Source organism: Buceros rhinoceros, unplaced genomic scaffold (assembly GCF_000710305.1).
Source record: "Buceros rhinoceros silvestris isolate BGI_N320 unplaced genomic scaffold, ASM71030v1 scaffold233, whole genome shotgun sequence".
Classification (NCBI taxonomy): Eukaryota; Metazoa; Chordata; class Aves; order Bucerotiformes; family Bucerotidae; genus Buceros; species Buceros rhinoceros.
This window is the reverse complement of record NW_010401645.1, coordinates 7,069-22,779: the sequence shown is the minus strand read 5'-3', so window position 1 is coordinate 22,779 and position 15,711 is coordinate 7,069. Positions and strand designations below refer to the sequence as shown.

General features: G+C 41.4%; 1 protein-coding gene across 2 annotated transcripts in view; it reads right to left on the bottom strand.

The window, feature by feature from the left end:
• FILIP1 (filamin A interacting protein 1) overlaps positions 1 to 14,810 on the bottom strand; it is a 17,831-nt gene extending 3,021 nt beyond the window's left edge. The window contains exons 1-2 of one of the 2 annotated variants that reach the window (XM_010132335.1): positions 12,009 to 14,742; positions 5,383 to 5,440 (exon numbers count right to left, since the gene is read on the bottom strand). In XM_010132335.1, the coding sequence (XP_010130637.1) occupies positions 5,383 to 5,440; positions 12,009 to 14,699 (2,749 nt within the window). In that variant the 5' untranslated portion in view covers positions 14,700 to 14,742. Of the gene's footprint in view, positions 1 to 5,038; positions 5,441 to 12,008 lie in introns of those variants that run through there. The other variant, XM_010132336.1, reaches the window with a different exon arrangement.
• Between the last annotated feature and the right edge of the window lie 901 nt (positions 14,811 to 15,711).

The following is a 15,711-nucleotide window of genomic DNA, read 5'->3' as shown; positions in this document are numbered from 1 at the left end:
AAGAGTGTAACTCACCCTGGCGCAGGGGAAAAGCAGCATTCTCCTAAATGAAAACAAGTTCAGAAGATGAGCTCACAGAAACCCCTGCTAGCAAACTACAGGTTTCAAAGCAACGACACAAAATTAGCCACTGATGTGTGATGGGACCATATAATTGGTCTGAAAATTGTCTTGACTGTTGCAGCTTATGCCAAGCACCTGAAACCCAGGAGAGCAGCTTCCTCTCTTTAAGGACGTGCTCTTTCACATCTGATCAGAATTACTGAATATTCATGTTAAAACTAAGCATGTTTTAGAACACAGGTAGCATATTTGACACAGTAACTTGACATGCAGTTGGCATGAAATAACACATCAATGTGACTTTAGAGATTATTCACATGATGCTAATTACTCTGTGCTGTAAGTGGTCTGAGGTTTAAATAGGGTAACACGCATACTCTACGGGCATATTCAAAAGAGTCACAAAGTGTTATTCACTTTTTGAAAAATCACACTAATGAGTGTCACAAGAGGAAAAAAAGGTGGGCAAAATAAATCAAAATCTCTGTTCTTCTAATATTTACTTAGCATGTTTACCAATCTGAGAGAGATTCGCAGGCATTAGGGTTGATGTTCTGTGCTCCCTCATTTTCAGTCACACTTACTCACATGTATTGCTCTGCTAATGACTACATTAGCAAGAGTTATATGTAACAGTAATTTAGGTGACAGGATCTAATCTAGGGAACACAGTGGGAAATTTATTAGGGACCAAATTTAAAGTTACAGAGATCATCTGAAGAACTGAGGATGACCCTTCTCAGTCCATGTGTGCTGCTCTTGAATGGGTTGGCATTTTCGCTGCTCTTCACCCTCTCCACACTACTGCTGTCCTAAGCCGTATGCTCCCACTGCTGGGCTTGAGTTATGATGACTGCTTATGCGGCCACACGGTCAACCAGAACAGGGCATCTCTCCAGCTGACATTCAATCCTACCAAAAATACAAAGATTGGTTCGCAGCCAGCTCAGTCCTTGATGAAGCACTGTAACTATCATTATTACTGTGAGTCGAGTGCATTTTGCTACTGAAACCGTAGCACTTTATTAAAAAAAATCAATACAGAGAAAAAGGTAAAAGAGAGAAAGCATGAGGTTGAGTCATTGTAGAGGATCACCTGGGCAGAGGAAGGCTTGGTTTCTGCACTGTAATCCAGTAATGCAGAATACACAAGAAGCCCTCTAAATAAAGGCCCCCATATTTTCCTGCAGATTGCTGTATCAGAGTCTGATTGTTTGCTGCATAGTAAACCCTGAGGCCTGAACAAAGCTTGTCCTTGTGGTATTTCTGACATCACTCTCTTGTGTTCATTCTTTGCTGTAATATGAAGGTGAGCTCACACTACATTCTTCCACACTGTGAGGCACTGCTGAAATCTTGCTTCTCTTCTCTGTTGCCCTTTTCATTAAACTGGAAGAACTTATTCTGGAGACTCCTATTGTTTTGTCAGATGTGGTTGAAACTGGTTCATGTGTTCAATGTCACTCATCAACTAAGGACAGCTGGAGGGATGGATGAACACAGACGCTTCATCTTATAAGCCTTGTATTTCGCAAAAGACCAGGCTCAAAGGCAGCCTTTGGAACAGGGACTGGAATCCAAGGGGAGCTCCCTCCTCCTAGTTCAACATCCTGACCACTCAGCCACCTTCTTGTTTCTGCTCATTGAATACGGAAACCCTCCATGCAGAACAGCACAGCCTTTACAGGAGGGAATGAGAATGCCACCTTCTTTCCCCCTCAGCTGTCTGTCAGTGCCATTGGTGAACCTGGTTGGAGCTGATGTGGGTTTGAATCTCCTCAGATACTGGTGAGAAGGGGAACTCGTCTCCTACCTTTGAAGAAGGGTTTCAACCCAAAGCTTTTTTAAAATAGGCAGCACTAACCCTACATTTGTGTACTATTTGATCTACTAGGAGATATTCACGATTCCACAGTTACTTTAAAACAGACACTGGTTTGCTGTGCCTTCCTTTCTTTTCCTGGCCCAAGAGCCTGGAACCAAGCTATATTAAAGCTAGCCTTTATGCTTTTTGCCAGATTCCTTTCAGATCAGATCAGTTAAGCTCAAACACTTGTGTCAGCTCAAGGGTCAACCACATGGAAGTGAGTACTTTCTTGGCTGGAGGTGACAAATACAGGACTACAGCTTATGACTCCAGTGTGGGGTTACAACCTTACTTCAAGTGACCATGAAACTGTGGCTCGACTTAAAGCCATTAGAGGAAATACAAGAATACCTAGATTATGGAACTCGATTAGGTTCAGAGGCTGCAGTGCTAGTTAAGTCACAGCCGAACCACTGACTAGACAAGGGCAGTGGAAGAACTTCAGGAAGGTCTTTGGAATGCCTTTGGGGGCTTCAGCACTGTCTTTAGACTTGGTTGTCTAAATTGCCTTCTGGAGCTGACCTACTGAATGAAGAATCTTATTGTAGTCACTAAACATAATTGTCTTCAGATTCAGAGGAAATGCCAATATAATAAAGACATTTACACTTCAACTTTTAAGAATTCTGAACTATAAGCTTTCTTTTTTCTTCATCTTACCCTTCTTCTACCTTTAAGAAACAAGAATCTCAGGTCAGTTAATGCAGATGTTAAAAATTATGAGTACAAGTAAATACCTATTTTTAGCTAGCAGTTAAACCAGTCACCTGATTCAAATTCTTCAGGCTTCTGCTGTGGAGCAAAAGTTCCTTTTTGTTGTGCTGCCTCCGGGAAAAAATAACAGAATCCTTATTCTGTCCTGTGTGGAATTTCTCAACTTCGTCTCATTAAATCCTACTGACTCCACAACAGTAATCCCCGGCTTGTGCCTGCAGTTCTGGTTCGGTTGTACTAAATTGCGTGCCCTGGATTTCGGGTACTGTAAGGCTGGCTTGTTTCTTCAGGTGAATTAATTTCTTAGATGTCAAGCAAGACACATTTTTCAAACACAGGCACACACAGAATATTGCTGTGGGTATAGCAACAGTTAACTGAGGAACTAAGGATCTGAAAAGGAAGGTTTAAGGCAGCTATAGTTCATCACTGTATCAAGCCTCATTAGCTTGGGGCTCATGTTAGCAACGTTATTTAAATGACTGTTTTGACCTGAAGACTTGCTTCAGTGCCAGTATTTAGAGTGAATATCCAACAAAAATCTCTGAAAACATGTTTTCTTCAAACGTGCTAAAAAGTCTATGTTACAATAAGAACAGTAAGATCTCGGCAACAACATATTGACAAATTGAGGCTTTTAAGTGATAGCTGTTAGTTGAGAGGATCTGATGTATTTCTGGCATAGTAACTCAAATTGCTTGCCAATTCGTTTCCAAGTTTTATCTGAAATACTGGGAATTCAGTGGTATGAAAAATGCAACTAATACGAATCTGACTTTCAGATGTCACAGAAACCAGAACCTTAAAATTCACAGGTATTGCAAGTGCTACATGTGTAAAAATTGAAACTCGCTTCTCTTCTGATGTGGCAGCAGCTTTTACACCGCAGACAAAATGTTCTTCATGTGAATAATAATATGCCAGCTTTACGCTGGGATAATGGCCATATCTGGATCTTAAACTGGAGGGCAATGCAAAGTACAGACTGAAGACTAAACATTGTTTGGACTCAATATAGTTTCATTGACTTTCCATGGCACATTCTTCCATCAAATCTCTTCTCCCAGACAGGAAGCCATTTAATATTTCACCCACTGACGCATTTTCTTTTCTGTGAATTGTGTTTATTATTTATTGGTGGTCTTCCTACCTCGCCTTCTGAAAGCTATTTCTAACTACTGGGTCCTTTGCAGCTTGCTGGTGGTTGAGGTATTACACAAGCTTTAAAACCCTCATTTAACAGTCTGATCTGCCATTTCTTTTGGTTGTGACTTTCTTCGGCGGAAATTGATCACGTAAAAATAACTTTACTGTTACTAAATAAACAAACATAACAATTAAAACAATCATTGGCATCCACACCATTTCCATGCTGGAACAATTCCTTAAAACATGCTCAAAAATGCAAACATATAAATAAGGAAATCACAAAGAGAGAAGAAAAACCAATGAATTGCCATGGTATTGCAAGGTGGTCTGTATTTAAGACAAAATATTTCAAACAACTGAGATTTGAGAGTAACTTCCATATTAAACCCTTTCTCTTTCACTGTCTGTACCTGAGCTGTGCCTTTACATACCAATTTCTGCCACCAACAGTCTGTGCGGACATTTCTTCTAAGACATGCTTGGCAACTTAGACTTAAATATAGCACAAGTTCATCCAATCAGGAAAACTGAAAACCTAGTGAAGTCAATGCTTCATTGCCTTTAGCGGTCTTTGGAGCAGGCACAAATTGACTGTATTGATTTTAGCCAGATCAATGTTTCTCAAGCTCTTCCTAAAGAATAAACACCTTTTGGCTCACTTGCCTTTATCTGACCCCTCAGCTGGCAGTATCCCAGTGTGTCTAAGTCAAGGACCTGGTTGTAAGAACTGTCTACAAGTGTAACCCCCTCTGGAATAAATAAGCTGCTGCTTAGCACTGCTGCTGCCAAACACAGTGCAACCTCCCTAACCCCTTGAATTTTGTAACCACCTTGAGAAAGCAGCTCACCACTAAGAAACACTGATTTGGATGGGAGACTCCTAGAAAGAAGGCTGGTCACATGGTGCCCATTCTTTCTCTCTTCCCCCCTCTCCCAAACCTGAGGTACTATCTTCCATTAAAATAGGACCTCAGTGCGCTGTCTCCTGGCACCGCTTCCCTAGGCAAAGTGGCATGTCAATAATGTGATCACAGGCAGGAAGGAAAATGCCCCATGCAGTGGTGAAGCTGGAAAGTGATCCGTTAAGGTGGAAGACAATCTAGTAAAATTGAGCAAAACTTCCTCCAAACTATTAAAAAGTCACCAGGTCTATCATTAAGAACTCCTGAACTAGATTGTTGCTCCATTCTCACTTCCAAGGCTGAAAGGCTTCCTGGCATACAACTGCCTTTTTGATGGCTTTTATTTTTTTTCTTTTTTAAACTTCAGTAACAAGACAAAGGTTACTTAAGTAGTCAGTGCACACGCATTAGTTTGTTGTAAGCGACAGATGCAGAACTTCATTAGTACAGGCAAATGTGAGCAACTACACAGAAGGGGGGGAGGGCAACTTCCATGGCAGCAGTAAAACCTGCAGAACATACCCCCTGAGCCACGCCATCAGCCCTGACCCCCGCCCAGGGAGGCAGAGCTGCTGGCTGAAGATTTCTTCAGTTCTATTTTCATAGACTGAGTCTCAGCACGAGGCTCGAATTTTGTCACATTTCCTGCTCCTGGGGCTGCCACTACTGGCTTTCCTGCTTTCATACCTTTTGACACAGGAATGCGGGTGGGTGTAGGTCTCGGGGATGACCCGTCCTGTCCTGTCTGCAAAAGAGAGAGAGACAGAGAGAAATGGCATGAACAAAGGACTTTTTCCTTTGTATATGCTCAACTTACACTTTTCATTGGTTCTTCATTTACCTCTCAAGCAACAATGTCCCAAAACATGCCTATTAGCAAATGAATGTACACGTTTAGAACCCGGTCACAGCACATACTCCTAGAGTATAGTTGGTATTAAATGAGTTTCCTAGAGCTGAGGTCTGGTGTTTTGGATCAAGATGTCATGGGGATGGGAATCCCTGCAAAACACCAATTCCTCAGCACACCACAGTGCTGGACAGCCTCAGAGGCCACCGAAACACTGCCTTAGCTGTCAGACAGGCACAATGCTAGCATCTCGCACAGAGACTAGTGTAGGCTCTCGAAGCAGTATAGCTACTTCAGGCTAATGCTGGACCCAGAGTAAATGCCATGTTTTCAGAACTGGTGCAGGATTTCTCAGCATTACAGATTAAGTTGGACTTTGCTTCCCAAAATACGCTGGCAGCATGGCTGGGGCCACTTACTTCTGCACTGGGAAGTGCAAAGGGCTGGCAGAGAGAGACAGAGCAAAGATTTGGATTTCCTACTCCTGTAGCTGTGGGAGAGGGCTCTCCCCCTCCAAGCCCTAGCCACAGCTCTGGAGAGGGTGAAACAGGCAGCCCAGATTTCCAGGGATACCTCAAGGCAGTGCGGATATGATACGTTTACTGTCTCCACCAGACTCCTGCCCTGGACAACAGCCTACCAAGCACACTTACCCTCAGGTTGGAGGTCTTCAGAATATAAAAAAAAGTAAAAACAGTCTCAGTGGCAGAGGACCCAAGCACAGGGCTGGCAGTCTCAACACGGCTCCTATCAGGGATCTGTGTCCTTCTGGAGCACCAGCTGGAGGCCAGCCCAGCTATCCTATAGCTTTGAAAATGTAATCAGTACATATGTTTAGGCAACTAAATCCCACTGTATAAACACACAAGGAGCACTTGGATAGGACAAAAAGATTCAAAAGGGTCAGCTGGTATTTTCTGTCTCCATTGGCCAGCTAATGTTGCACATACTCTGCAAGGCCAAAACTGGAAGCTACTCCTTATGGACCATGACCTAAAGAAAATACTTATAACCATGACAATTCTGAAAGGTAAAATGTTGTTTTATCTTCTGCAGCGTGCAGTACAGACGCAAACGTTAACGGTGACAGCTTCAGTGTCTCAGCTGAATTTCATATGCGACTTTTTTGTGTTCAGATAACGGTCAAAGATTTTGATCTCACAAAAGAGAACACTTGTCATAAGAACATGGAATCCTAGTTAGACCCATCTGCTAAATGACTAAATTCAACTTACAACTTGTAAGCAAAATAAAATTAAGCTGCTGAAATAGATTGTATTAAGTGATCGTGTCGACTGCAACATGGATTTGCACATTTACTTAAAAATGCTCTTAAAAAATGCTCCATGAAGGAGCGTTTTTCTCTCTTGAAGGATTTCCAGCCAGTAGCATCAAAGCCTTCTGTCTGCATCCTGAGTATTCAAAGGAAAACCGTTCCTTAATCTTCTAAGAACAGTTCAAAACTCCATGTGTACACAAAAAAAAAAAATCACAATTGGAAAACTTGAATGCTGTCTGCCTGGCAGGAAGGAAGCCATTTTCAATAACTAAAAGCAACATTTACAATAGCAGTCTAAAGGCTAATATGGAACTCACATGTAGATGTCAAAACAAGTTAGGTCCACACAATTCTGTAGGGCAAAACATGCAAATGCATTCCACCAGCCTTGGAAAATATGTCAACATCCCAGGGATCCCAAATGACAAACATCTTGTACTCCCTGAAAGAGCTCCACAGTGTGTAAACATGAGGCAATCAAATGAAGTAGCTGGAATCTCAGGCATTTCTTCAGCTTTATTCACATGTAAATTATTAACTAAGGATTTAGGTGCTTTCAAGTTACTCATTTCAAGCCTAAATCACTCAAAAGCACTTTGAAAAGAACTCTAACTTGCTTTAAATTTTTTAGTTGCCTTCCTTACAGCATACTAACCTGTTGATCATACGGAAGCTAATGCCTGCTTCACATGCAGCTGCAAAAGCATTTTGTGTTGGCCAAATGAAATGGCACAATGTGGCTCTTCAGCAAGCCCTGCTTTGGCAAGAGTGATGGGGTAAGCAAGAGGAGGACACCCTTCTTCTGTAAGTGTCCGTATTGTCTGTGGCAGAGAACCTACACAACCGTCTGTCTCTCGGTCATTTCTCCCAAGAACCAAGCTCTAAGCAATTCCCTCCAGCCCTGTTTGTCTGGAGGCTGTGGTCGTCTGGCTGATACAGGAATACAGCTCCAACCAGAAATCAGCCGGCACAGAGGGCCCCAGATGCGGCCCCGTAGGATGCAGAGTGACACTGGCTCGGTCTCAGCTGGCAGTACGTGGTGCTGGAACAGTGAATGAGGTTTGTAAACACACATTCACTTTTGGAATATTTTAATAACAAAGGTGCTTTTTCAGCACTTGTTCCAGATCAGATCAGGGACCAGCTTGCCCTGGACAGAAATGGTTCAGTTCAGTGGCTGACACAGATACCTAGTGCAGTTTGAGATGCCCTGGGCTACTCAAGCTATCTGCACAGGGCTGGTGATAAGACAGAGGACCCAAGGAGACCTACAACCTCTGATAAAGCAGCTGAAATTTGGTAGCCTACTTGACAGCACTTAAAATGACACTGAAGAAGTATGTTTAGGCATTTTAATCCTGAAAGCATGGGACTTGAGACCTAGTCAATACAGTCAGTGGAGCCCAGTGGGCAATTCAGTTCGCACTGAGGCTAGCAGGGTCCCAGCTCCAGTCTCCTCTGAGCCAGCACACATGGCTCAGTGCTGCCAAGGAGAATAATGACTAGGGACTGACTCAGCCACCTGCACTGAGGCATCTTGTGCCATCTGAAGGTCAGCTTCCACTGCAGAAAGGTACAGGTCCATGTTACACCTACCAGCCTCAGGCACGTTTCTCAACTGCCACAGGAGATGCAGATAGCGCCTCCAGGAAATCTGACAGAAGCTTAAAGCATATATGGGACATGTACAAAGAGCTAAATTTAGATGCCAATCTCAGACTAAATGCTGCCCAAATGCAAGTACCCTTGTAGCTGCTTTAACATATGCCAGTTAGGTCTGTCACCCAACAGCCTTTCAGACGTGCCTTGCTGCCTCGGTCACACGACATTCTGCATGGCTGGTGCCGTGCCACTATGCTGGCTCTGCTGCAGCCAGGATTCCCTCTGCTCCCTGCAGATTTATGTGTCACTGGATTCACTGTGTACCCTGGCCATGTAAACAGCTAGTCCTGGATGCCAGGCTTGCAGGTGATGGGGAGCACAGGCATGAAGCAATTAAAGGACTGATACTCATCCTAGTGGCCAAAGAAGAACCAAATTCACCAGCAATCCTACAGCCAAATGTAAGGCCTAAATAAAAAAAAAAATTACAGGATATAGACAGCACACTTGGGTTCTTTTTGCCAAATATTTGTTTTTATTCGGTGGGGTTTTTTACTGTAAACTATATGAACTGTCCTGGGCACAGGGACTTGGGCTAATGTGTTAAGGCATGAGTAACAACCAGGCTACAGTTTCAGGCTCATTTTGGTCTGCATATTCTTTAGTCTCTTAGTCTTCAATTTTTGTTTGGGGTGTAGTCCCTCTGTTACAACAAAATTCCCTGCTAGATCTGCTAGGGTAGTCCAAGTATTCTCCCAGGAGTCTGTTTGACTCTAATCAAGCTAAGGAGGATCAAACCCCATTTTTTCCACTTATACAGTAATTACCCAAATCCATAGGCTATCATGTAAGAGGCATGTTACCAGCTTAGGGTTTGGTTATTATTATTTTTTTTAATCAAAGTGCCAATGGTTCTGTTAAATGCTGAATTTAATGCAACTGGTCAAACAGTCTCCATCACATCAGCTCCTACTGTGGGGACCTCTGTGGGGACTGCACATCACCGGTGTGATGAGGCCAGCTGCTCAGCTAGCTATCCGTGGGCTTGTGCAGCAAGCAGAACATGAAGTGCCTCCAAAACTGTTGCAGGCTCAGAAGAGGACTTGGATCAGGGGAATATAAATCTCTAGCTACTCTAGAGTGTATATCAGTGTAAATCAACACAACCTTAACACTCCTTAATCCATGAGATTTATGGGATTCAAAAATAGGGACAGTTCATCAGAAAACCAGTCTCTGGTTTTGGACTCCACAGTTCAGGCTGAACCTTTAAAAGTACAATGTGTGTACCTTAAAATGAACTTCACCTGCAGTACTGAAGTTAATTTTATAAATTCAAATCAGAAGAAGAGTTAAATGTTTTCAAATATGAAAACAGCACCTACAATTTTGTTGTAGCAACAGATGAAAGCTAGAAATTTTGGAATTATTTTTCCCTTTGTAGCTTGGCACTGCATTAGTACATTGTACAAAGCATCCTATATGAGGAGAGTTAAGAAAAAAATTTAAATCACTGAGCTAAGAAAGCAGCTGTGTGTAAGTTTGTCTTCTGCAATTTTGTGAACTTAAACACTCAAAATTATATTGATATTGGTTTCTTCTAGGGTTACTGAGTACAACCTGTGTTTTCTGACTAGGGATATTGAAATGTGTTTGTGAAGTAGTCATTTGCAAAACAGATGGTGAATATACCACTTCTGCTTTGGTTTTGTTTTGTTTTCAGGGGATTAGGGAGGAAAAGGTACATTTGGGCTTGTTTGAAGTTCCTTGCTCATCTGACTAGGGAACTTAAAAAACAAACGGAAGCATAAGATAACATAAATATTATGGTCGAACTATTTTCCTTACATTCCAAATCAGGGAGGATGAAGTAAAGAAAGAAGACATTTTTTAGCCAGACGAAAACAAAGCAAAAAAATGTTGTCTGCCACAGTTCAGTGCATCGTCACAGTAGACAGACATCTAGTAAAAAAGAATGAGGAACTAAAAAAAAAAAAATTTTTCCAGGCTTCAGAGAGACAAAAGAGTAAATGAATTAATTGAAGGCTTTTAAAAAAACGAACAATTGCTTCTAATACGTAGGCAAACACTGTACAGTAAAGTATCTACAGTGCATTATATATGTGGGGAGAAGAGAGCACATGTGCAATCCCATATAGATCTGTATGATGAATGCAAGTTTTCTTAAGTCAGAGGCCTTAAATGGGAATGGCAGCCTCTCTCCTGAAGTGTGGAAGTGTATCTTAAATACACTTTGACATTTCAGCTTGGCAAGAGATGGCTAAAGAGGCGTGTCGTAGGGGTCTGAGACTGCTGAGCAGCACAGACAAATGGACAGGGGATGACTATTCAGTATTTGTCAAGATACAAGAAAGAGGCTGTAACCAATGAAGGTATTGCATAAAAGGTTATCAAACAAAAGAGCATTTTTTCCAGAGGCCACAACTGAATTCGGTGCCCCCTGATGTTGTGGAAACAACAGTATAAATGAGTTCAAAAAGCAATTAGAAGAATAAATAGAAGAAAAGTCGGCCACGGTCTATTAAACACAAAGATGTGGCTACAGGCTCTGGTTCAGAATGAAATACCCACCTATTGCCAAAAACTGGGAACAGACACTGAGGGAAACATTACTCTGTTTTTACCCACTTAAAATAATCTTCCCCTAAGCATCTGCTGCAGGCTCTGTCTAGCTAAATAAACTTCTGGATTAATACAGTATTGCTGGTTTTCTATTTTGGTTAAATTCTCCTTTCCTAGGGTTATTTACAACTGAAAAAATGAAGAACCATGTCCAGTAATAAACCTGGGGGGAAGACTATCAATACAAATTGTCCAATATGTTTAAAGACAGAGGTGAGAGACTGCTTTAAGTACAAAAGAGAAGCTGGGGTACCACCACAGAGGGACAGTAGCAAAAAAATATGTGAGAGAAAGCACTACTGTAATACAGCACTTACAGAAGCAGAGAATTTCAGAGTAACAGACACAGCTTTACCATTCATTGGCATAAAAGAGGCTTGGAGCTGTAAGTAATGATATCATGTCTGCCTATTTATTCCTTTGGAGTTCAGTATTATGGCAGATATTAATTAAAATATAACTGTAATGGGATTAAACCAAAGAAATCCCAGCCTGCATGATCAGACTCTAAAGACCAGCCAGCTGGGCCAAAAGTCATTAGGAGTATTTTCAGAAGTCAAAAATGGCACTCACCAAAAATAAAAATACTCTTTCCTGCTCTGCCATCTCCATCATTCTTCATCCCTCTCTGTCTCTCACTTGCAATTTTACAGCACTGCTATTATGAAAATGACTTCAAACGAACTTTGAAGGGACTTCTTTTGAAAGTTACTCCTTTGGGAGATAATGCCAAAAGCATACCAGTGTCCAACACTGGTACAAAAATACATGAATCAAGCAAATTCTGATCTTATAGTTAGGCTGGAATCTAAAACAAATGTAGGGAAGTCTAAAGTTTCCCCATATCACATCCCATTTTCCCTTCTGGTGTCTCAAACCCAAACTATGGCTGCCCTTCTGCTTACCATGAAGGCTACATCACGAGACTACGCTGCTTACCACTGATTGTGTTCCTCGGGTGGAAGATGTTGTAACAGGTGTTATAGTGATAGTACTTGTCACCTTGCTCGCTGCAGGTCGCGAGGACAGATTGTTTCGGGGCGATCGAAGGACTGTACCAGTCACAACTTCTTTCTCTGCTGCTATGTTCACCGGTCTGACTGTTATCACAGGACTCGCACCATCAGGTGCAGCAGAGGGAGAGCGTTTAAACTGGGAACCTAAATGGATGTGGATTTTGTTGTCTTCTGTTGTAATAATGTTGGTGTTGGCATTGTACTTGCGGATTGGAGTCGGAACAGTTTGTTTTTCTGGTGTTACTTTGAAGACAGCCCTTCCCATGGTCATATCTTGTGACTGTGGAGATACAGAGATTTCTGCTGGTGCTGCGGATGTTGACACTGTCATAATCTGAATTGGCGACACAGGTCTGTCAGCGAAGGGTGCTCTCCCTCCCTCTGGGGACTTTTCTCTGGAGAATGTTGTTATAGTGACTGGAGACATAGAACGATCCGGGCCCATGGGACTTTCACTGCCTTTTCCTTTTTGTGGCATAACATTGGGAGAGGGAATGATGGTTATTCGTGGCTTCTGATTTCCCAAAGTAGGAATGACAGTGGTACTTGAGAAAAATTCCTCCGAGGTTGGACTGGTTATCTCCAAAGTAGCTGTGCTGTTCTCATGGTCTGGTGTCACCCGAATATGAAGAGGTTGACCCTGCTTTGGTGAAAGGACAACCTCCCCAGGATGTGCTGGACTACTGTGGGTTCGGGCTCCTTTATCAGAAGTTGCCTGAGCTCCAGTTTCCCTTTTTCTCATCCACGGTATCCAAGATTTCCTCATTGCAAGTTCATTCGCTGCTGGAGGATATCTCTCGAGCACTGAAGAACGCTCTGTGGGTTTTTTCAGACCTACCTGTCGCAGATTGCTCATGATGTGATTCTCCTCCTGGAAGGATTTCCTTATGAACACCGCTGGAGTTTCTTCTTCTGCTGCTTCACTACTTACAGCATCTGTTTGCACGCCAGTGGATGTCACGGGAACATCGACCATTCTTCGTCCATTTATGCTGGGCCTCAGAGCACGGCTGTAACGCTTAGAAAGCTCCAGCTCCCTTGTTAGGTTCAGAATTTCCTGCCCCATGCTCTTGTTTTTATTTTCTTCTTCCATAAACCTCTGCTGCAGAACCGAATAATCAACTTGGAGCTGAGAAAGCTGGTCTTCTTTGTTCATCAACTCATGGATTTTTTCCTTAAGAGCTTGAACTTCTGCTCTCAAATCTCTGCTTTTGGCCTCTTCCAGACGAAACCTGTGTCTCAGCTCTGCCTCCTGGCTCACAGCTTCACCTTTTTCTATTGCTTTGGTTTTAGCTATCTGGAGTTTCATCTCCTCCAGCTGTTGAGAAAGAAAGTTAGCTTTATCCTGCTCAGTCCTAAATTTCTGCTCTAGCTGATCATATTCATCTTCTGTCTTCATCAAATCTCCTTCAACCACTTCCAATTGCTGGAGACGTTTTTTCAGTCTTTCAATTTCAACAGTAAGTTCTTTTATCTTGTTGTCCTCATGACAACCATGCTCTGGTCCTTTCCTGGTTCGACCTCTTGTAATTTCTCTTTCTACTTCCTCTATACCATCAATTCTTTTCTTTAACAGGTCAACTCTACAGCCTAGTTCAGAGGATTTTTCTTCTTCACTTTTCAGTTTGCCAATTAACTCATCCCTTTCCTTTGTCAAACTAGACACTTTTTCCTCCATTTCAGATTTCAGTTTCAAAAATTTCTTACTTTCTTCTATCAGTTTCTCTGTTACATCCATAACTTTCTCCTGTTCAACTTTAAAATTCTTGTTTAGACCCTCAACCTTTTTTTCCTCCTGTCTTATTTTTTCCATCATATTTTTCCGTTCATCAACCAACATTACAGTGAATGATTTCAGCTTTGTAAGGTCATCTTTTAAGCTTATTTCAGCCTTTTCCAACTTGCTTTCTGATGCCTCAAGGTCTTTCACTCGAGTCTTCACCACTTCCAACTCATTTATCAAATCCTTAGTCAAATTCTTTTCCTTCTCCAAGTTTAAATGTAGCTGGGTACATTCAGATTTACTTTTACTGAAAGCCTCTTCCAGCTTCTCCAGTTCTGACATTCTTTTCTGCAATTTTTCCACTTCAAGTTTCAACTCTTTGCTATGATGCTCTTCCCCTTGCAGTTTATTTTTCAGCTCTTTACATTGGGATTCAGTTTTTGTAATCTCTTCATCTTTCCCCTCCATTTCAAGCACACGCTTGCGGAGGTTTTCCACTTCTGCCATTAAGCTAGAGTTCCCACATTCCCCTTTTGCTATTTTATCTCTTAGTTCTTGAAGTTCCTCCTCAGCTTTTTGAAGATTTTTGTTAGTTTCTTCAAGCTCCTCTATTCTGCGCGTCAACCCCACTAGCTTAAGCCTTAGCTGTCTATTATGTGACTCTTGATTGACCAGTTTAGCAGTCATCTCCTCATGTTCTTGAGAAAATGATGATGTTTTGCGTTCAAGTTCTGTCTCTAACTTCATCAGTTTTTGTCCATCTTCTTTTGTTTTTGCACTAATAATTTTAAGCTTTTCTTCTTCTTCCTTTAGTTTTTGGTTTAAATCCTGTATTTTCTGGCTTTGTTGACCCAGTTGTTCAATATGCATTTGTCTTTCATCCACCAGCATGAGTGCAAATGATTTGAGCTTGACCAGTTCTTCTCTTAGTTTATTGAGTCTCTTTGTATGTTCCTTCTCCTTCCGGGCTTGATAGATCTTCTCCTGCTCAAGAAGTTTCTTCAACCTGAAACAAGTTAGAAAAGATGTGTTAAACTAATATAGATAGAGAAGATACATGTATGTGTATTTCTCCATTCTTAAAATCTCCTTCCTTTTATCTCTTTTTTTCATAACCTAGGTAATCTTTCAAGAAATAACTACCTACTTCAGTTACATTCTCAAACCAAGTATTTTAAATTACAAAAGTTAACTGAAAACTACATAAAATCATGTAGAAATCTGAAAAGCAATGAAATTTATACATGTATAGATAACAAATACATCAAGTTTTAATTGCTTCACATTTACCTCTGTGTTAGGATGATGTTGGCAAAAGTATATAATATCCCAAAAGGACAGGTATATCTACTCAACAATCAATTTATACCAAACTTGTTTACCAAAGTGGAGTCCTCCTTATGTCTTCCATACACAAAAACGTGTAAAATAAGATAAAAAAAGAAAAGAAATTGTTACATGCAGCCATACATAAATGGATCAATCCTAGTTATAAATAAACCAGCAGGACAAACGGTTACATTAGCATACAACTGATAACCATCTGGGCATAAGAAATTACCAGGAAAATAAATTTGCCAGCACAGTGACTATGTTAAGAAGTTTCTCCTTCCAGGCACATTTCCATTTACAATAGTAGATTTTGTGGACCGCAAAGGTCAACTAATCAAACCTTTGGTTACAGCTAACCTCAGCTGAAAAATGCTCTTCTTTATATAGTCTGTAAAGCTGTATTTTCAGACAACATAAAAGCTCACAATACAGAAGTTAGGTGTATCTTCAGAAAGATAATAAACACCTACATTTTCCAGCCTTACCCATGCAACAGTTCAAGGGAGATCTGTGATTTATATTTAGGATACACTGACATCAGCAAAGGAAGTTACTCCAAATGTTCTAAGCT